The sequence below is a fragment of the Rhinolophus ferrumequinum genome, chromosome 9 (genome assembly GCF_004115265.2).
Source record: "Rhinolophus ferrumequinum isolate MPI-CBG mRhiFer1 chromosome 9, mRhiFer1_v1.p, whole genome shotgun sequence".
NCBI classification, from domain to species: Eukaryota; Metazoa; Chordata; class Mammalia; order Chiroptera; family Rhinolophidae; genus Rhinolophus; species Rhinolophus ferrumequinum.
In genome coordinates, this window is record NC_046292.1 from 34,661,516 (window position 1) to 34,682,880 (window position 21,365).

The 21,365-nt window shown below is 46.6% G+C and overlaps 1 protein-coding gene across 2 annotated transcripts in view; it reads right to left on the reverse strand.

Annotated features, from left to right (window-relative positions):
• The window catches only part of AGBL4 (AGBL carboxypeptidase 4), a 1,100,555-nt gene that overhangs the window by 103,243 nt on the left and 975,947 nt on the right, over positions 1–21,365 (reverse strand). For both annotated transcript variants that reach the window (XM_033114112.1, XM_033114111.1), the window contains exons 7-8: positions 17,520–17,609; positions 7,367–7,481 (exon numbers count right to left, since the gene is read on the reverse strand). In XM_033114112.1, coding sequence (XP_032970003.1) covers positions 7,367–7,481; positions 17,520–17,609 — 205 coding nt within the window. The remainder of the gene's footprint in view (positions 1–7,366; positions 7,482–17,519; positions 17,610–21,365) is intronic.

Genomic DNA, 21,365 nt, shown 5'->3' on the forward strand with positions numbered 1-21,365 from the left:
GCAGGTGGGCTGTACCAGAAGTCTGGTCCTCAGAATTAGGCTTGCAATGGTCCCTTCCTACTCGTATTACACTAGCTAGCTCTGGAACTTGAGGGTGTTACCTTACCTACCTACGCCTCAGTTTCCTCATCTGCAAAATGAGAATAATGATGGAGTTGTTCGAAGAATTAAGTGAAACAATACAGACAAAATGCTTAGAATAGTGGAGGGCCCAGAAAGTTCACTGGCTGTTAGTACTCACCAGCACTATCAATATTGCCATTGTTGTCATCGTCATCATCATAACTGTGCAGTCCTGGACACCAAGCCTCAAAGACAGACAACGACAAACATCTGGAGTATGTTCGGAGGGCAGCAGGAAGGGTGGGGAGAGGAATGGATTTCAGATTTCATATGGGAAGTTGGAAGGCTTTGGGAATCTTCAGCCTGGTGAACAGGAGTGGTTGGAGTGAGCGGGGAGGAGCGGGGGCACATTCCTCAAACAGCTAACGGCTACTGTGTAAATAGTGGACTGAACCGGAGTAATCTCTCGGGAGGAAGAAGCAGAAGCAATGGGCTGGCAGGTGTAGCCTGAATAGAAACACTCTCTAATGGTCAGAGCTGGCATCAGAACAACACGAGCTTTGAGAGGGAGAGTCTCACCCAGCCCTGGCTGGAGGTGGACAAGCAGGAGGGGCATGGCTGTCACTTAGGGATGTTTCTGAGGGGATCCCTGCCTTAGGCAGGGCACTGGACTAGATGTCTCTAAGCTCCCTTCTCACACTAAGGCTGATGATGCTGTGACAGAAGCACCAAGGAGGGTGGCTATGGCCGGGGCAGGGAAGGAGGCACAGTGAGAAGAGGCTGGCACATCTTTCTGGGAGGCTATACTTGCAGTGGATCTTTGTTTTCCATTTCTAGCATGATGAAAAATACACAGTTTTTATGCTGTCAAAGAACAAAGGATATTGACATGCATTTTATATAGCCAAGTTTTTGTTCTATTCCATTTTGAACAGTTTTAAATGTTTCCTCATTTGGATGTTGACATGTGCAAGATTGGCCATTTATAATGTCTGCGTGTGTGTGTGTGTGTGTGTGTGTGTTGGAAATCTCTCTCCTGGTGCTTCACCCTCTGCCATGCTTAATGATATTTTGCCGTGCAAATCTCTCTTTATCTCCCTTTTATGTCTGATGAACTCCTGCATATCCTCCATCTTTCAAAAACCCTCCCTCATCACTCAGTCAGAAGGAAGCACTCACTCTTCCAGGAGCAGTGTAGCAGGGGGTTAATTCTGCAGCCGGCTACGACTGGCCTGTCTGGGTTGCTAAACCCACTCTGACCCTTTCTGCTGAGGAACCAAGGACAAGTTACTTGGTGCCACTGTGCCTCAACTTCCTTCTCTATTTAAAATGGGGCTATAATACTGCCTCCATCTTAGGGCTGCTGAGAGGGTTAAATGTGATGATATGTACTGGGGGTGCCAAAAAAATGTATACAAGTGGACACTTTGGTCAGTGTTGCTCAAGCAGTAGTTCCCCGTAATCAGAAGTGTCTGGACGCTGATGATAACCACTTTGAGCACCTCTTGTAATTGCAGATGTCAAACGTGACTTGTACTCATCTTTTGTTATCGGACTATATTGAGTATACAATTTTAATACAGTTTTCCTTTCTTAAAATGTGTATACATTTTTTTGGCACCCTCTGTATATATATATATAAAGTGTAGTTTATAGGCACTTAGACATTAGCTCGTATTCTATCTAGGCCTCCAGAGCATCACACACACACACACACACACACACACACACCTCTACTACAAACACAGGGCTTCTTACGGAGAAGGGCTGCCTCTGATTTCCCTCTGCTTCCCTAAGGCCCGATACAGGGCCTGACACTCAGCAGGTCCTCAGCAAACCTTAGATAAGTTGGATTTACTGCAGTCGAGCATTCTTTGCTATGTGAGCAGTGCCAGGGCCAAGAGACATAATGAGGAGTGGGTCGGCAGATTGCAGCAGCACCCCCATCTCCACCGTGGGGTCTGCTGTGGAATGCTATAAAGCTGTATTATTTCTGCACCACCCATGGAGGCCTGTTCCTCTCCCCCACCTCCACACTTCCAAGAAGCACTGAGGTTTCCTGAAGATGAGAAATTTCACAGCATCTCTCTATCTTTTGGGTAACTGTGTATTTTATGATGACTAATAGGCAATTACTATGGTAATATTGCAATTCAGCATGTGTGAGGTTTGGGAAATGAGAAATTATGGGTAACTACTTTGGACTCATTTCTATGGTAACAAAAAGTAATTGTCATTAAATACCAGTTATACTGAGGCTGTACCTGGTAATTATAGATTTTTATGCCCAGAAACATAAATAAAACCAATAAATGTATTCAAAGGTCTATGACTGTTTACTTATACGTGGCTCTATGGAATACACAATGACAAGCACCTAATTAAGAAATGCAAACCCAACACAGAGTTTCATATTGTCATATGGAGATGGAGAGTCTGTTTTTCAAATCCAAGGCAACTTGTGTGTTACCCACACTCAGAAGAAAACACAGTGGGGTACAGGTGGGGTGGGGGCTGTCTTCTCTGCAAAGGAAATGACGAGGAAGAAGAGGTGGCGGAGAGAGCATGCAAATGCTGCAGTGCATGTGGGCAGCCAGCCTACTGCTGGGCACTGAGAATTGCCGGTGGATTCTACACCGACTCAGCCCATCACCCCCCAACCTAATACCCTCCAACTAAGAGCTGCCTGCAGCTTCTTGGCTCTACAGTATCTGGATGAATGAACTCTACAAAGGTACTCACAGTGCATCAGTAGTCACGCCACTCTTATTTTTGTTACTATGGTAAAATACACATAACATAAAATTTACCACTGCAATCGTCTTTAAGTACCCAGGTCAGTGGCATTAAGTACATTCTTAATGTCATTCTACCATCACCACCATCCATCTTCAAAACTTTTCATCAGGACGAAGTGTCATCCTGACATCGGGACTACCGTACCACGAGGTGAGGACCCCACCTCCACCCAGCCACCCCCCTCCCTGCCATCCCCAACTCGGGCGCTGGCATGGGGCCTGCCCCGCACCCCTGCCCCACCCTGGGTGGGCCGAGGGGAGGCTCTTGGGCCCTGAGCTGTGGGAGGTGGGGCAGGCCCAGTCCGGGCAGGTTCTGGGTTCTGTGCCTGCTGCTTGCAGCTCGGGGGCTGCCTGTCTGCAACTCCAGGACCAGCTCGGGGCCTGGGGTGGACCCCAGTGTGGGTGCACGGCTCCCTCAGGGCCCAGAAGTGGGTGGAGGCTGTGTTCTGACCAGCATTTCAATGTGTGAGTGTCAACCACCGGACATCTTCCACCATTGCCAGGTGGGTCCCACGTGCCCCCCACCTGCCACGGAGCCACATCTGTCACAGGCAGCCCAGTAAACAAGAGCTCCCCATTCTCCCCGCCACCCCGCCTGTGGCATCCACCGTTCTACTATCTGTCTCTATGATTTTGATTTCTCTGTATGATAGCTAATCTACACTGGGGGTTGTAGCTTTGCTCCCTGGCATAATGACTCAACACTGCTGTTGAGTTGATGTATTCATTTAGATGCTACATATCAAAGACCCATTCTGTGCCAGGCACCACGCCAGGCTTTGGGGATACAGGTAGACAAAGTCCTGACTTCATGGAGTTTACAGTCTACAGGTGGAGAGAGCCATTAAACAAAGTCACGTAAATGAACACAGGATTACGAATAGGGGCAAAGGCTATGAAAGGACAGTACAGTGTGCTCTGAAAAGTATAAGGGGAGACCTGCTTTATATTGGAGGCTCTGGGAAGGCTTTCTGTGGATTGGCATTACACCTCAGACCCGGACTGAAGAAAAAGGCCAGAGTAATAGGAGTGTAGTAAGGGACACGGTGCATCATTGCCCTGTCTTTACTGTATGCCATAATGTCATTGTTATCTACCATTACGTCACCTAACGATTACAGATGGCCACTGCAGAGTACGCTCTAGTGGCTTGTGTACACTGTAGTGTAGGCCCTTCACCCTCCTCCCGTAAGCCACGGTCTGCCGGAATATAGTTAGCGAATGCTGCTGCTCTTTAACATAAAGAACATCATCTATCATGGTTTAGCTGCCACCTTTTGCAATTAAATGCTAGAATGTACCTTGTCTAGTTTACTATAAATACAATAGTATAGATACTTGTATTTTATTAACTATAAGCTTTGAATGATCAACTCACCTGACTGTCCTCTAGACTGAATGACAAGTTTCTTTAATATAGAAGAAAAAGAAGTAGGTGAACAAAGAAGGGGAGAAGGAAGGGAGGACGAGGAGAGAAGAGGAAGAAAAAAGGAGAGCAGAAGAGGTTCCTCGAGGGCAGGCCTGACTCTCGTTTTTCACGCAGGGTCTGGCCCATCATATGCAGGCTCTAGCAGCGTGTAGGGTGGCAGGGAACACCAGCAACCCGGGCACAGACAGCCCTGCATCCTTGCCTGCTCCTCACAGGCCACAGGACCTAGGGCAGATTAGTGAACTTCCCTGAGGCTTGAGAGACTGCCCGTCCTGGCGGGATGTTGAGAGAGTGAATCAGAGAGCATGAGAGAGGCCCGTTTCAGTGAGGTGACCAGTTCCTGGGAGGTCTGGCCCTGTGTACAAGTTTCCTCGCTCACTTGCTCCTCCTCTCCTTTTTCCTTTGTGCTTCTCACCTACCCTCCCTCCCTCCCACCTGTCCTCCTGTCCTCAAGCTAATTTGAGAAGATTTTTATTATTTGCGAGCAGAGAAAGCTTAAGAAAGGCCCTCCTTCACAGAGACATCGTGGGGATTAAGTGTCGGGGTGCTTGACATGGTGCTGGTGGGCGAGCAGAATCCTTGCAGTGGGATTTCCCATGTGTTCTGACCCTAACCCCCCTGGGGGAGGGGTGCGGGGGGGGGGAAAGAGGGGGAACAAGCTCTACAGCAAAAGGATTCCTTGATGTTTAACTTTGGGAAACACTGAATACTTTATTTCCCCTCTTTAGATTCCTGCTTATTAGCATATTCAAACTTGAAAAATCTTGTAAAAAAACCATGTTTAACTTTGCCTAGCTCTGTAGTTCCCAAACTCACTCAAATTCCAAATTCTTTTTTTCCCCCATAATGCCTTGGTAAGTCCCACCAAACCCATGGAAATACTGCCGTAGACAGTAGCCAGTGGCTCTGGGAGGGGCTGGCCTAACGACCTCTAAGGCACCTTGAAGCTCTGAGTTCTGAGTCTTTATGATTATTTTCCACATTCTCCAAATCTGTAGTAGTGAATTCCATGATTGATGGGCTCTTTGTTGCTCCTCAGAGCTGCTTTAGCAACAGGATTAATGCCTGTGGTTAGAGATTTTTCTCCAGCTCTCGTAATGAGAATCACGTCTTCTCACTAGGAGAGGGTTGGGGGCTTAAACTTCTGTACAGAACCATTTCTGAGGGCGACAGCTCTTTTATCCTGAAATATAAAATCACAAAATCTGGAGTTTGAAGACATAAAAAAGTGTCTAGTTCCCATCACTACCCTACTGACCAGCTGAAACCCAGAGGGGGGAGGCATTGTGGCCACGGTCACAGACCTTTTTTCCAACTCATCATCCCTGGATGCAGATGATGACATAAATATGTATGTAAAGTGGACAGTATTGACCTCTTTCTGACCACTGCTGCTCTTGTAATTAAGCAGAAATGTTAACATAAATCAAATGGTCTTTCCACCACCATTATCACTCGCAGTGTATTCTGTCCAGGGAAGGTAGAAAAGCATTGCTCTCAGGTCTGCAGCAAGCTATAAACCTGCCAGCGGTAATAAACCATCACTTGAGCCAATTAAGAGAGGAAGCAAAACTGTCTTTAATTAAGGCATCGTGCTTCCCATGGGCTCGCTCTGACTCACATCCAGGGGGATGAGGAAGCCCCTCTGGATCCAACTGCCATGCTCTTGAAAAGCAGGAAACCGACTCTATGAAAAATGGACCTGGCTGGTATCAGACAATCTGGGTTCTGGTCTGACTGAGCTCTGCCACTGCCCGTGGGCAAGTCTCATGTCATCTCTGGGCCTCAGTTTCTTCACCAGCAAAGTCCTAGCTTTTCTTCGCTCATAGTCATCAAACACTTTTTGAACATCTACTGTGTGCTGCTCCCTGCTACTAGTCACTGGGGTATATACGACGATCCTCAAGGCTCAGCCCCTGCCCTCTGGTGGCTTGAGGCCCAGTGCAGCCATGCAACCGATAAAACTGGTTCAATAACCAGTCCAGTGGGAGCTCAGAGAAGGTATTGACCAATTCTGCTTGGAGGTTTGGGGAATGTTTTCCAGAAGGTGGGGCCTAAGCTGAGTTGTGAAGAGTGGTTAGTGAGATGAAGACGGAAGAGGAAGTTCTGGGCAGAGGGCAGCCTTTATAAAGGTAAGGGACTGGAGACAAACAGGACACGTCTAGGGAAGTAGGCTCTGCTTAGTGTGGCTACAACCACAGTTCTAAGAGAGGAGGGTGGGCGGTCAGACAGGAGGGTGGGAAGTGAGGCAGCGTGGTGGACAGAGGAGCACCGGGTCATCCAGAGGGTCGCGTATGAAGCTCAGGAGTTTCAATGTTTTCTCAAGCACTGTGGGACTAAGCAACAAAGCCGGATAATTTGGATAGTGAGGGTAGACAGTCAACGATTTCACAGTTGAGTCAGTTGCCTCAACTGTGAAATAAGGGCAATAACACTCACTGAGAGGGTCAAAGTTCTTTTGGCAGAGGGTCCCCTGAGCAATGGAAATTTAGGCTGTAATTACGGTGCTACCAGGAGAAAGAGAATTCAAGACACGAGTGTATGAGTAAGTGTGGGGCCACTGGTATGCCAAAACCAAAGGGAAACGCTGTCAGCTAATCTGGGATGCCACATTCCATCATTAATGACCTCCAAGAAGAAACAGGGAAGTGAAACAGTAATCATTACAACCACCATGTGATATTCTGCAAAGCACATTCATCCCCCCATTTCTTGTGATGCTCACAGTACCCTGTCAGGTAAGTTATTATTGTCTTCATTATGCAACAGAAACTGAGCGTCAGAGGGAAAGTCAATTCCCCAAGGCTACATAGGACATAGGTGCCAAAACTGGCATTAGGCCTCCTGATTCCTGGACCAGCAAGCTGCCCAGAAAACCCCATCAAGTGACCTCAGATGGTGGTGCATGAAACAGCCTAGGCTCTTTAGCCACATTCTCAAGAGCCAGGGTGAAACTTCCTCTAATGAACTCATAGGTAGTCTGAATATTCTTCCTCAAATATATACCCCACTTTTCTTGTTTTCAGACCACCGTCTTCTGACTGCCAGCTTCCAAGCATTCTCCCCCATCCCTCACCTGTAATTGCCCAGGTAGACGCCATCTGGGTTGAGCATTGGTGCAATCTTGAAGACCAGGTGCTCCCGTAGGACACGGGCAATCGGGTGCTGGCTTATAAGGAAGTCAATGATCCCTAGGGAAAGAGAAGCGCTCGGTTAACCTCACCGTGTTTCAAGAAGGAGGGAGCACATTTTTCTCAGCTTGGAAACAACGAGAGCCGAGTAAGTGATTTGGGGTGTATGTTGTTAGCCACAGTAGAGGTATGGCTATGGATTAGGGGCTGCCCAGTGAATTTCATAAATACATGTTTCTAAGAGATAGCTCAAGACATGATATTGAAGCCCACGGGTGGGAGGGAGGGAGCGTTTCCTGTGGAGAGTACAGGGGGAGCATCCAAGAAAAGATAGCATTTAAACTGTGCGTCAGAGGGCCCACGGGGTTTTGACAGACAGAGATGGGGGAGAGGCAGGATATGCTGAACAATAAATTAAGAGATGCCCTCTAATGGACACACTGTTAGCTAAAAGCTGACATTGGATTGGCGGCTCTGGGATCTACAGGTAAGTCCTCGTGCTGCTGGTGGGCGCACGAGGAAGCAGAGAGGAGAAGGAATGTGACTCAAGTCACAGGAGAGGGAGGTTTCTTCAATGTTCCCCAACTCTGCCTCTTTCCCCCACTTTGGGCGTCCTCTCTTCCCAGACCCCGGGGCTGATGCCCTCTTTGCTTTTCACTGACACCAATACACTTTGCTTCCAAGTCACCACATTTAGAAAAGTTGCATTTTCCTTCCCTCTCCTCCCATAGTCAGACAGTCCCAAGTCCCTTGGTTGAATTTAGTTAATCTGCCCCTCATCTCCATCCCTCTGCCTCTCTTCTACTCTAGGCCACCATCTCATCTGGCCTGGATGACAACAACCACACCTGGCTTGGTGACAACAAACACCTTTGGAATATGGTCTCATCACTGCAGCCAGAGGGATCGTCCCAAAGCGCAAATCTGACCGTGCCACTCCCCTCCTTGATATCCTGATACCCTTCTGGTGGTGGCCTGCATGTCGCTACAGGAGAGTGGGTGAAAAGACAAACAACTCTGAGCCCTTGCCTTTTCCCTCCTCTTCTCCACGTTTCTACTGCTTCATTGAAGACCTGAAACAATGGGCAAAATGGTGCTCTGGCATTCCATGAAATGCTAGAAAGTAACAGGAGAGTACAAAACCCTCCCAAAATGTAGACGGGGAAAGCCCTTCCTGTTGGAGAGAGCAGGAAAAGCCTCAAGGAGAAACAAACTTCGAGCTGGGCCCTAAAAGATAAGTAAGCTTTGATAGGTGGAAGGGGACAGGGTGACTGAGAAGAATCCACACACCCCGGAGGCAGGCACTTAGGTCTTGGAATGATAAACCTCCAGGGCACATTCCAGGGCTGCTGTGACCAGTGAGGGATATCTCAGGCTTTTTCATTAAGCCAAAGCTGACAATTCATGGGCAGCCGAAAGCCAGTTGGACATCATTTACTTCTGGGCTGATGCAGCAGTAGACCAGATGCCCTAATTTATTTGTTGGTCTTCATATTAAAGCTGCAGTTTGCCAGTAAACAAGCAGGGAGGGTAATGATGCCAGGCGCCCTTGTTAGGGGCTAATAATTGCTTAATCTGTCCACTAATTGACCCCCAGCTCCCAGGGTGTCCCTTCATCAAGGAGCCAGCCTGAGCTCAGGGCCTGGCCACACTGCCTCAGAGAATGGTTTCTGGAAATGGAGCAGCTCATTGTGATCCATCCTCCTTCACAGATGAACAGATTAATTGGACTGCCAATTAGGCAGCTAATAAAAGGATGAGGGAAAACAAAGCCAGACGAAAGGTTGCAGCCACCCAGAGCTCCCAGTCTCAGAGTGAGGGTGAGGACGGAGAGGAGAGGTTTTAGACTCATCTTTTGGCTTGAGGTCAGATGCAGTTCAACAAGAACCTTTCCCATTGATCAGGGAGTGGGGAGGAAATGTTTCACTTTGTTTTGGAGGGGAGGGTGGTAAGTGGAGAGGAATAGAGGAGAAGGTAAGAGTAGAAAGGAAATGCCACCCCTGGCCATGGGCCAAAAGCATTGCATGGACCGAGGCAGCAGAAAGAACATGGACTTGGGGACCCTGTATTTGAATCCTAACTGGTTGCTAACTAGAGAAGTTATTAGCTTTCTCTGACTGGTTTTTTCATCTTGATACAAGGATAATAATACATAATCTGGAAGACTGCTGTGTGACTGGGTTAGAACTCCCGTATTTTAATTGCCTGACACAACACCTGAAAATTGTGATGTGCTTTAATCAACTCACTTAAATCAAAGCTTGAAAGACAATGGGGGTAGTGAAAAACAGAATGGATTTTGGAAGTAGGAGCTGTGGTCTGTGAAATTTACTAACTATAGGATTTGGGAACGAGGATAATACTGAATCGGAGAAGCCAACAAACCAGCAGTCAGAGAATTTAGGTTCCAGTTTTGGCTCAATTACTCAGTGACCTTTAGAAAGCCTCTGGGCCTACTCTCTGCTTTAAAGTTAGGAGAAAGAACTCAGTAGCTCTCCAGGATGTATCCCCTCACTGACAATCTATGATTCCCTCTATTTTAGTCCTCTCTCCCAACGCAGAAGAATCCTCTTCTGTCAAGTGAGGAGAACAATCTCCCTCCTGCTGGGAGATGTAATCAGCCCCCCTAAGATCAGTCTCTGTCCCTTTTAGTAAACAAATTTGCAGTTCTTTCCTTTCAGTTGCTTTCATCAGGAAGGTGGGAGAAAGCAGAATGACAGGAAGGCTGGGGGCTACAGAGCCTGGAGGAGAAGAAAGACGTGGTGGAGGCTTTGAAAGTACAGGCTGGCAGCAGAGATCACTACCCTGCGCGGACACTGGCCTGGCCACGCTGGGCCTTGTCCAGGCAAAACACAACTGAACACTATCGTTATTTCTCCCAGTGTATTTGGTTCAGGGCAGGGCACACAGCAGGCGCCTCATAAATACCCATTGATAGACTGGCCCCAGGAATTCATTTGACTTTGAAAATCATAGGGTTACTTGAACGGATAATCACTCGTTCTATAAACATTCACGGCAAGGTCCACGTCATGAGCTTGGCATCCAAGACGAAGAGGCTCCTGCGGTACAGGGGTGCCTGGTAGGAAAACAACTCCCCCTCTACTGACTGGCCAAGGCTCTGGCGGGAACAGCACAGGGAGCCGCGAGAACCCAGCTGGGGCTCAGGAAGGGGCCTAGTGAACAGAGACACAAGGCCAACTGGCGTGAGCCAGATGAAAGGGTGCCAGGAGAAGGGGTTCCAGGCTGGGGAATTTCTACACAAAGGCTGGGAGGCGAGAAAGATGGCCTATTTACTGACAGAGAGCTCTTCAGTTCTAGGGGGCATAGCTTCTGTGTTTAAAGGCACAGACTCTGAAACTGGACTCTCTGGGTTTGGTGACCTGAGTGGCCTTCACCTCTCAGTTCCTCAGTTGCTCCCTCAGTTCCCAAGGAAAGAATAAGTGTTACCGGTGGGTTATTGTGAGGATCTCAGGGTGTTAATAGAAGCAAATTGTCTGGCACACAGCAAGTACATTCTGTGTTGTTTTAATCATTGTTATTACTTGGTTTGGCTGAAGGCATGGGGTTGGGAGGATGCTGAGAGAGAAGCAAGAGAGGTAAACGGGGCCTTGCTGGTCCAGCGGAAGAATATGAGGGCACAGGAGCCACCGCAAAGCACAAGGTCAGGTGTGCACTTGGGAGAGCTCCCCCTGGCTGTCGTGTGGAATGTGGGTTGGAGTAAGTAGTAATGGAAGGATGGGATGTCCAGAAGGCTGAGGGGGTGGAGGTGGGAAGCAGACGTGGCAGAGAGCCAGCAAATATACAGAGACTGCAGTCAGGTACCAGGGTCCAACACGGTGGTGACCTGCAGGGGCTGGGCAGTGACCAGGGCCCAGAGAGTCATGAGCGTGCTGCGGGTGGAGGGCAAACAGTGTGGGTAGATGGTGACACCCAGGACAAGATTGTTTGTCTACCACTCCCCAACACCATCACTCCTCGCTGAAATCATGCAACTTGGGGGAAAGGGGACCCCCACATGACAGATGAAGTATCTGGTGCCTGGCAGAATGGGGCCTCCAAATGGAAACTGAGGTCAGTAATAGGAAAATAAGTTACTTTTCCCGTAGCTCTGAGTTTTGGGGATTGAGGCTTGCATCTGCTGTTCAAGTCTGTCTCTCCCCCAGACTGTAGGCTCCAGAGGACAGGGACAGGTCTGCCTTTGCCACTATCTTTGTCAGTACCTAGATCCGTGCCGGCCAAGCCCCGTCCTCAGTAGACACGAGAGCCATGAAAGAAGAAAGATGGACCACTGCCGAGTACTGTATGTCATTAGCTGGACTGACCTGTAATTCTACTGGCTCCATTTTACAGATAGGGAAAGAAAATCATGGTGCGGACATCACTTGCTGAGGGTTGTACAGGGACCTAGATGGGATTCAGACCCAATACTGCTGGTTTCCAAGTGGTTTCCATTAAGGCAAGATGGGCAGAGTGAGGAGTCTGTGTGCATGTGATTTGCAGAGTGATTTGCATGTATGCCTGCATGATTTTCTCTCTAGGGAGTTCTGTGTAAGCTTTATTGTTGCTATTCTCTGCTAAATGGCAGAGTACAGCAGTGGGAAGAGCCCAGGCTTGAAGAAAGACAGTTGGGGTTCTCTGCTGGTCCCTAGTAGGGGTCACAGGACAGTAGCCTCTGCCGACCTGGGACCAGGCCCCTGTCTTCCCTCAGCTAAGCCCAGGGGACCCAAATTCGGAACCACAGGGAGTCTGGCACTGAGTGGCCTGAAGTTCAGAGTCTAAGGTCTCACCCTCTCACCCGGACTATGTTCATTTCACAGATGAGAGACAGAGGCTTGGGGAGGTGAAATGCCCCAGGAGAACTCCTCGGTGGACCTAATGTGCTTATGTGAGGCTGTTTGGGATAGAGACAGAGAAGAGGGAGAATAGCTGAGGCATAGAGGTGGGAGGAAAACAGAGTGGGGGAGGGGAGGGAAGAAGGGGCAAAGGTCACCACTGCACTGAGAGGAAATATTAGGCTGTGCTGCTCCTGGTGGCTGTGAGTGCCTGGTGTGTGTGTGTGTGTGTGTGTGTGTGTGTGTGTGTTCCCCTCCCTTCTCCTCTTACCCACAAAGGATAACCTGAGGGTGAGCTCCCTGAGAGAAGGACAGCTCTATCACCACACCACAGTCCAGGCCCTGGTGGGGCTCAGGCTGGGGGACAGGAAACCTGAGCCTTGTCCCCACTCTACCACTAACTTGCCAGGTGACGTTCAGTGAGTCCCTTGGCTTTTCTGAAGAGTAGGGCTGAGAGCTGCCCGATGACCTGGCAGGATGACTGTGGAAGAGTGACGAGAGAAGAGAGTAGGCAGGGCATGGTTGTACCTACATGTGCCTGAGGCTACAGTGAGCACTGACGTCACCTCATTTAAGCCCTCACACCAGTTCCTTGAGGACCATACTGCTGTCCCCAATTTGCAGGTGGAGAAACTGAGGTTCTGAGAGCTGAGGACTTGCTGAAGGTTCTCCAGCTACAAGGTGGAAGTGGCAGGACTCAAACTCAGGCCTGCCAGAGTCCAAAGCCTCTGCTCTGCCCACTGCCCCATGCCGCCCTTCAGAGGGGATAAGCCTTGCCCACAGTGTCATTCCATAAATGTAGGTTTCATTAATTCAGTTATGAAAGATCTGAATTACGAAGGCAGCTTTAATGAAAGAGCAGGCCCTGGACTAGGAGGAGGACCTGAGGTCTAGTTCTGGCCACAGTTCTGACGTGCAGTATGGTCTTCACTGCACATAAATGAGGAGGGTTCATAGATTGGCGCTCAGGAAGCTGGCGAGGAAGCAGGGGAGTCACATGGCGCAGACGTCACACACCTGGGTTTGGCTTCACAGTAAGGATCAGAGGCACCGTACCTGACATCTGCAAAGTACTCACTTAGTGCTACCTCTTTCCCTACTAAGAACACGAGTTTAGTGCTTACTGTACTCCAGATACTGTCCTAAATGTTTTATGAATATTAACTCAATCTTCATAACAACCCTCTGAGGCAGGATTCCTATTATAATTTGCCTTTCGAGGTTAAGGAACGGAGGCACGGAAGTGTTATGGGCGATCCCCAAGGCCGTACTGTACTAAGTGGAGTGCTGGGACCCAAAGCCAGGCAGTGCGGTTGCGGTTCCAGAGACTGCTAAACACACTGCGCGACAGGGCACCGTGGAGCTCATCGCAGGTCGAGCTCATCGTAGCGGACGCACACAGGGAGTTTTGCCTCACAGAGGCCAAGAGAGGAGTGTGGGGCAGCAGAAGGCTGGCTGAGAATCGGCCGTCCCACCTCCAAGTGGCGCCTTGAGGAAATCAAAGCTCTGCCTCCCTTAAGGACACTCGCTACCGGAGCTCTGCGATGATGTCTTCACTCTACTCCCACCAGCAGATTGTCAGCAGCTCTGCAGAGACAGCCTTCGCCCCAGCCAGATGGGGACGACCAGGCCCCACAGTCTGCTCCCCTGTCAAGGTCACTGAGTCAGTTACTGGAGAAGAAGTTAACAGAACCAAAGGTACCTCAGCCATCCCTCCAGGCCTTGGGACCTCCTGCCTTCCCCACAAGGTGGGCAGGGGCGGGGATCCAGCTGAGGGGAAGAAAGCCCAGCTGAGCCCTGCGGGGCTGTGGTCCCGGCTGACTCCATGGGGGCTGAGACCCTTGGAAAAGGCTGTGTCTCAGTCTCTCTTTGGCAGATGCCTGACTTAAGCTGGCTCAAGGAAGGAGGAATTGTGTGTCTCAAGGGATAGTTAGAAATAGGGAAAGAGGATGGCAGGATTGAGGAGGTGGGTCTCAGGCCATATCTGCTACAAATTAGCTGTGTGACCTTACGTAAGCTACTCTACTTCTCTGAGCCTCCATATCCTCTTTTGTAAAATGCACATCAGTTATGGGTAGCCAGGCTCTGTGATTTTTCCAGGCATGAAGCTTGGTCTTCTAACATTTCCCACCCCCGAGTGGGGCAGAACAGCATGTACAGAGGCTTGGAAGATGCCCATTCAAAGCTCCCTTCTGCTATTTATTGGCTGTGTGACCTTTCTGAACTCAGATTTAGTACCCCAGAGCCAACACAGCATGTGTTCCTCACGACAGCCCCATGAGATAAACAAGATAATCCCTATTTTATAGATGTGGAAAATGACAATCGAAGACCCAGCCCTAGGCCTAAAATAGCTCATGGTTTAAATGGGAAGAAACAAATATATCTCAAATATATAACAAGTCAGGGTAATAAAGATGACCATCAGGTAATCCACAACATGGGCACAGAGCAGGGGCCTGGAGAAGGTGGGCAGGGGGTCCACAAAGGATATCTGAAATGAACTTTGGGGATGAGAGATGTTTGCCAGGTGGCAAGGAGCCACAGGCAGAGGCGCAGCACATGCAAAGGCCCGGTGCTGAAGAGAAGGTTGTCCATTTAGGGATAAAATTGTGTGTGGCTGGGGATATACTAAGGCTGAGGCCAGAGAACTGAGCAACAGCCAGATCATGAAGGGTTGTGAATGTCACGCCAAGGAGTTGGGCGTTTATCTTGGGAAGGTCGTGGGAAAGCATTGGAAGGCTCTGCCAAGGAGTGCACACTGATTGGAAGCCTATAGGACAGCAAGGAGTCTATCAACTCAGCACCATCGGATTCCTTTCTGATAAAGCAAGGTCAAGAGAGAGAACACCTGAGCTCTACCCACCTTCTCTACGCCTCATGCCTTGTCTGTAAAATGGGGTGGTGGCCCTGCCCCCTCTCTACTGCCCACACAGGAGGTCGGGATGGGAGTTTGGGCTCTCACCGATGAAAGTATTGATGGTAAGGCTACTGCCTTTTTACAAACAAGGACAAAATAGTTGCATCTGATCAGCTGGGGGAACAGGTCTGCTGCCAAGTTCAGTAATTGACAGATGGCTTCAAGGAAAGGGGTTGGTAAAACTAGGAGGGATCTGGGAAGAGGTTATTGCAAGGACAGTGCTGGGAGAGAAAGAGCCTGGAAGTGAGAAAGCCAAGGAGTAAGCTAAGGGGACTGGAGCGAGGCGCTGGGATGCCTGCGCTGTGCCTCTTCTGGGCTGCTTGGCTCTGGGCAATCGCTTTCTCCCCCGGAAACTGTCTCCTCACCTGAAACAGGGGACGGCAGTCGTGCCTGTCGCAGGCCTGGAAGAGTATGAATGGGGAAAATGAACCTCATTTGTTTGCATCTTGCATTGTAGTTTACAAAGCAGATTACCTGCTTCATCTTCTCAGAGTCCCATGAGGAGGGAGAAGATATCTGTTGAGTGCCTTCCGTGTGCCAGGCACAGGAGTGGGTGTTTGTTTACATTCATCTCATGCCAGCTTCATCTCAGCCTTCAGATAGACATTGTTACCCTAATGTATTTTACATCTGAGGAGACTGAAGTCACACTGATAGGAGCTGGCAGAGTTAATACTTGACCCCACGATCATCAGATGACAAATCACAAGATATTTCCATGGCAGCACGCTACCTCCCTCACGTTATATAACCTGTTTGTTTTTTTTAATATCTCTTTGACCTCCTAGTCATTTTGAGAATAAAATGAGATAAATGACTTCTCCAAACTTCAGTTTTCTCCCATGTAAAAAGAGAGTTAATATTAGTTCCTATGACATTGAAAAACTAATGGGATTACATTAAATCAAATTAATAAAAATAAGTCATTAAAATAAAGTATGTCAAGTGCTTAGAACAGTGCTTGGCACATACATAGTATCATGTATTTCATATATAATACACCCACGAGACAATTAAAAAAGGCAAAAGTACTGGCAAGACTGTGGGACAGTAGGAACTCTTATACATTCCTTGTGGCAGTGAAAATACCTAGTAAAGTGAAGACGCACCCGTCTTATGACCCAGCAGTTATAGTCCATGGTTAAAAACCCTAGAAAAAACTTTGCACACGTGCACAAGGTGACGTGTATAAGAGGATTTGTATCAGCATTATTTGTAAGAAAAAACACTGCAAACAACTTAATTGTCTATCTTCAGGAGAATAGATGGGTAAGTTGAAGTACAGACAGACATGGAGTAGAAACAAGTGAACTACAGCTATTTTCACCAACCTGGGCATTGGGTGAAAACAAGCATCAATGTATATAGAATAATACCATTTTTATAAAGTTAAAAACCATGCAAAACTAAAAAATACATCGGTTAAGAATACCTACATGTGTAATAAAACTGTTAAAAAAGACACAGAAAATTCAAGCTAATGGTTATTTGTGTCAGAGGGAAGGTAAAAATGAGAACAAAGGACTTTAAAGAAATAGAAAATATTCTGTTTCTTAAATTGAGCATTCGTTAAATTATTATTAGGTTGATGCAAAAGTAATTGCAGTTTAAAAGGGTAAAAATAATTGCAAAAAGCACAATTACTTTTGTACCAACTTAATATTTATGTATTATTTATTGAATATATTTATATTGCTGACTGATACATATATGTATGCATGTATTCATTATATATTGCTGATTAATTAAATATATTTTACATAAATTCAATATTTAATAATAAATAAAATGCAATTATATAGAGATATATTTGAGAAGAGAAATTATGTCTTATTTACCTCTGGTTGTCTGATACCAACCATGCTTCTTTGCTCATGGTAGGTATTTCAAAAGTTGTTAAGTGAATGATTGAATAAATGAGTGAACAGATAAGTTTTAGTCATTACTTCTCCATCTCACGGCCTGTCCTTCTACCAACATGTACATTGGCCCGGGGCCAGATTTGTTATTGTTATAAACCACTGGAAGCAAGTAAAACAAAGCTAGAGAGTGTAGGTGACTCTGTATGGCTCATCTTCAACACAGCACATGTAAGAGGACTTCATCCGGCTTACCTAACCATTTACACATCCATCCGGTCATCCATCCATTCATCCATCCATACATGGAGTCAATATCTACTGAAAATAAATCCTAGTGGAGATCAAGCGTAATCTCTTTAGAAGTGAAAGAAATTCCCACCCAAGAGAATGATGACGTTACACACTGTCCCAGAGCCCATCGCAGGGCCCCAGTTGGATGTGAGGGACAAGCACAGGATGCCCGTGAGATGCTGCCACTCACCTTGGCACACGAATGAAGAGGGTGTCTCCCCTGGGTGGACTCGTCCTGTGATGAATATCACCTTCTTCTCTGCCCCTTCCCGAAGATTGTCTGTAAGATAAAATGAAAGAAGGTTTCTCAGGAGGGTGGGGAAAGCTGAGACTAGGGGTTGGTATATGGGGTTCGGGGGCAGGAAATGGGTTGGGTGCTTTACATTTATCTCTTAAATCATTGGGTTAGACCATTTAGGCCCAGTCACTGCTGACTAATTAATTATGTCCCTGGTTACTCAATATTAAGAGACTATATCCCATTTCGTGGTGCAACTGACCATATTACTATTATTGTCATCTTAAGAGGTCATGAGTGAAATTAAATCCCAGAGCCACTGACGATGACTCTAGTCAAGCTGTGTGTACATTCTGAGTTTTAATTTGCTGATCTATAGATACTGATCTATAAATACTCTCTACTTCTAGGGTTGTTGTAATATTAAACAAGCTTACATATTGCCTAGTACACAGTAAATATTTAGTAAATGATGGAGTAAAGAAGCTAGTATTTAGATTAGTAATAGTAGCAGCTGCCATTTAATTAGCTCCTTTCGTGTCACATTATACACATTATTTATACTCCTTACAGAAACATGCACATTAATACTCCTTTTTATAGAGACAGAGACTGAGTCTCAGAGAGGTTATATAACTTGTTCAAGAGCACACATATAATAAGTGGAGGGAGAAGGAAGAAATGACCAGGGAACTGTGACCTGCATAGTTCTCAGGGCTCACGCAGGACTAGGAATCATTTGAATTTCCACCATTTTGAATTCCTTCACTCATCATTCAGGGCACTCAGTGGAGAACCCAGAAGGGCCACGACTTAGTTGCAGGGGCTAAACTACTCTAGCCTAACAAAGTTTAAAAATCTCAAGAGGATGAAACTGAACAAAAGAAACTTAACTGCCTGTTACATAAAGCCCAACTCTCTTTAAAGGAAGACAACAAAATCCAGAAATTCAACAATATATAATTCACAAAATCCAGCATCCAATAATAATCATTAGACATGCAAAGAAGTAGGAAAATATGACCCAAAATCAGAGCCCAAGTTCTTGCTGCCTTTACCAAAGTCTCACTTTTATAACAAAATATAGCTACTGTCCAAAGATATTATTAGACAAAAGCAATAACCAAGAGTGACATTCCCAGAAAGAAGGGGCAGGGCGAGGGTATTTAGCCAGGAGCAGAGAAAACACTGATTGACCCAGAACAAAGACCTAAAGTGAATTCAGAAATGAACATTGAGAGAAGATGAATTATAGTAATCCATCTATGAGAGAGGATGATCTGGAGGGAGAGGACAGTTAGAAATGATGAATAGGATTTCAGGTTATTTTGAATGTGATTAATGATCCCCACTTTTGATACACTAATACCAAAGACTAAACAACAGCAACAAAAATTTACTAAGCCTGGTTCTAAAGGCTGGGAACTTGCTTGGTCTATTGGGGTGACCAGCAGAGGCTGAGGTTACTACTTCCCTGATAATAGGTCTCTGAAGGGCAGCAAGATGTAAATGGAGTCAGTATGTTTCTGAGAACTCACTGTGTGCTCAGCTGTATGTTAGGCACCATTAGGAACAAAGGGAGAGAGAGGAGCTTCACCTTTTACAAAGAAGTTATGGTTTAAAAGAGAACATAGAGACCTGAAAGTTTCCCAGACTGAATAAAGCTGTGACTTTCAAGGCAGAAACTGAGACTTTCACAGCGTATATTTAATGTATTTCCCAGGACCCTGCATGGAGTAGGTACTCAAGAACTGGCTGTTGAATTAATATATAAAAAATACTCATATAGGCCATGGTTTACAAAGAAATTTAGACACACACGTTATCTTTATTTACATTTCATCATGCCTCTGTGAGGTGGACAGTAGTAACCCCATTTTACAGGTGAGGGAACTGAGGCTCACAGGCGGAAGGGACATGCCCAAGGTCATGCAGCCAGCAGTGGTCGAATCAAGTCCCAGTGCCCCTTTTGCCATCCTGTCTCCTGGATCCATTATCAACAATACAAGATTCTACATCCACTGTATTTCCATCTATAACATGCACAAAAGAATTTGGTGTCATCCCTTATTGCTGATGGAAGTTGAACTATTGTCATAGTATTTATATTGCTTTTTCATTAAAAAAAAAAATGCCACCAAGCCTTTTTGAAAAACACTGTCTCCCGTTGATGCCATCTATCTCAGCAGCCCAGAAATGATAAATGGCTGTACCAGGGCCCGCTGCGAAGCCTACCTTTGTGGTTGTCTCCTCTGACCCAGTAGCAACTCAATTGCATTCAACGTTTCTGCTGACCACAGGAAAATGCAAAATGGGCTTTCTATTTGCACACTAATTTTACGGAGCCCCTGCATCTTCATAAAATGATAACGTGGGGCTAATAAAAATCGAGCATTCCGGGTGCTAATATAAGCAAATGTTGATGCAGGCAGGTAACAAACTGCTTTGTCATTTAGGAGGCTGTAAAAGAGCATTAAAATCATCTTTAGGCTAAATGGATGGGTTGCCTTTGCTTAGCTTTTAGCTTTCGTTTGCAGAATCAATTTAAGGTAATGTTGTAGCTCTGAGGTGGTGTGACATGGGACCCCCCCCCCTTTTTCTGTCACCAAATCCCCAGACTCGTGCAAAGCCAATTAAACATATTCTTGCTGGAAGCAGCAGGGAGGATGAAGGAAGTATGCTTGAACAAAGCCAGTGTGGAGAAGAAGCTGAACGATGAGACCAAGAACAACCCATAAGGGATGGTCAACCTGGAGACTCATGGATGGAGTCAGTCCAGAGTACAAAGGTACATTCAAGTGGAACCAGTACAGCCATACCAGGCTCCCCAGTTCCCAGAAGGTGTTTGACGTTAAATGTGCTTGTGGAGTACCCCAACACACACACACACACACACACACACACACACACACACACACACACGGTCATTATATCCCTCTATTATCCACTATGTCCTATTCATAAAAAATTTGTTAAACACCTATTCAGTGGCCAGGCACTAGCTATTATTATCTTCATTTCACAGAAAACCAAGGGTAGGAGACATTAAGTGACACGCCTTAGTCCTCCCAGCTAATGACTGGCAGAGCCTAAACCTCTACATGCAGTCTGACTCCGCGACCTGTGTTCACCTCTACACAATTCTGCCTCTTGCAAAGGAGGACGATAATACTATCCAGTTACAAAAGCAGTTAAATGTTTATTCAGTATTTACTCTGTGCCATGCACTTTATATATATATATATATATATCTTATTTAATTTTCACAGCAACCCAGTGAAATAGCTACTATTCTTACTCCCTATTTCATACATTAGAAAATTGAGATCCAGAAAGGTTAAATGCCTTGTCTAAATATGCATAAGTAGCAAATGTGCAAGCCAGGATTAAACCTAGGTCTTTATGAATCTCAAATGTATGCTCTTAACCACTATGTCATATTATCTCCTGGAGATTAAATAGGGTCCACATGGTTGTTTAAAAAATATATCCACAAATTCTTTGTTCATCTCCTCCCTTCAGGAGGTGGAGCTGAACTCCCCACCCCTTCAGTGTGGGCTGGACTGAGAGACATGCTCTAACAAAAAGAATACTCTAGAAGTGTTGGTACATCACTTTTGAGATTAGGCTATAAAGAGACTGTGGCTTCCATGTGAATTCTCTCTCTCTCTCTCTCTCTCTCTCTCTCCCCCCCCTCTCTCTCTCCCTCTCTCTCTCCCTTTCTCTCTCTCTCTCTCTCTCTCTCTCTCTCTCTCTCAGAATCCAGCTGCCACAACATGAGGGCACTCAGGTAGCCTG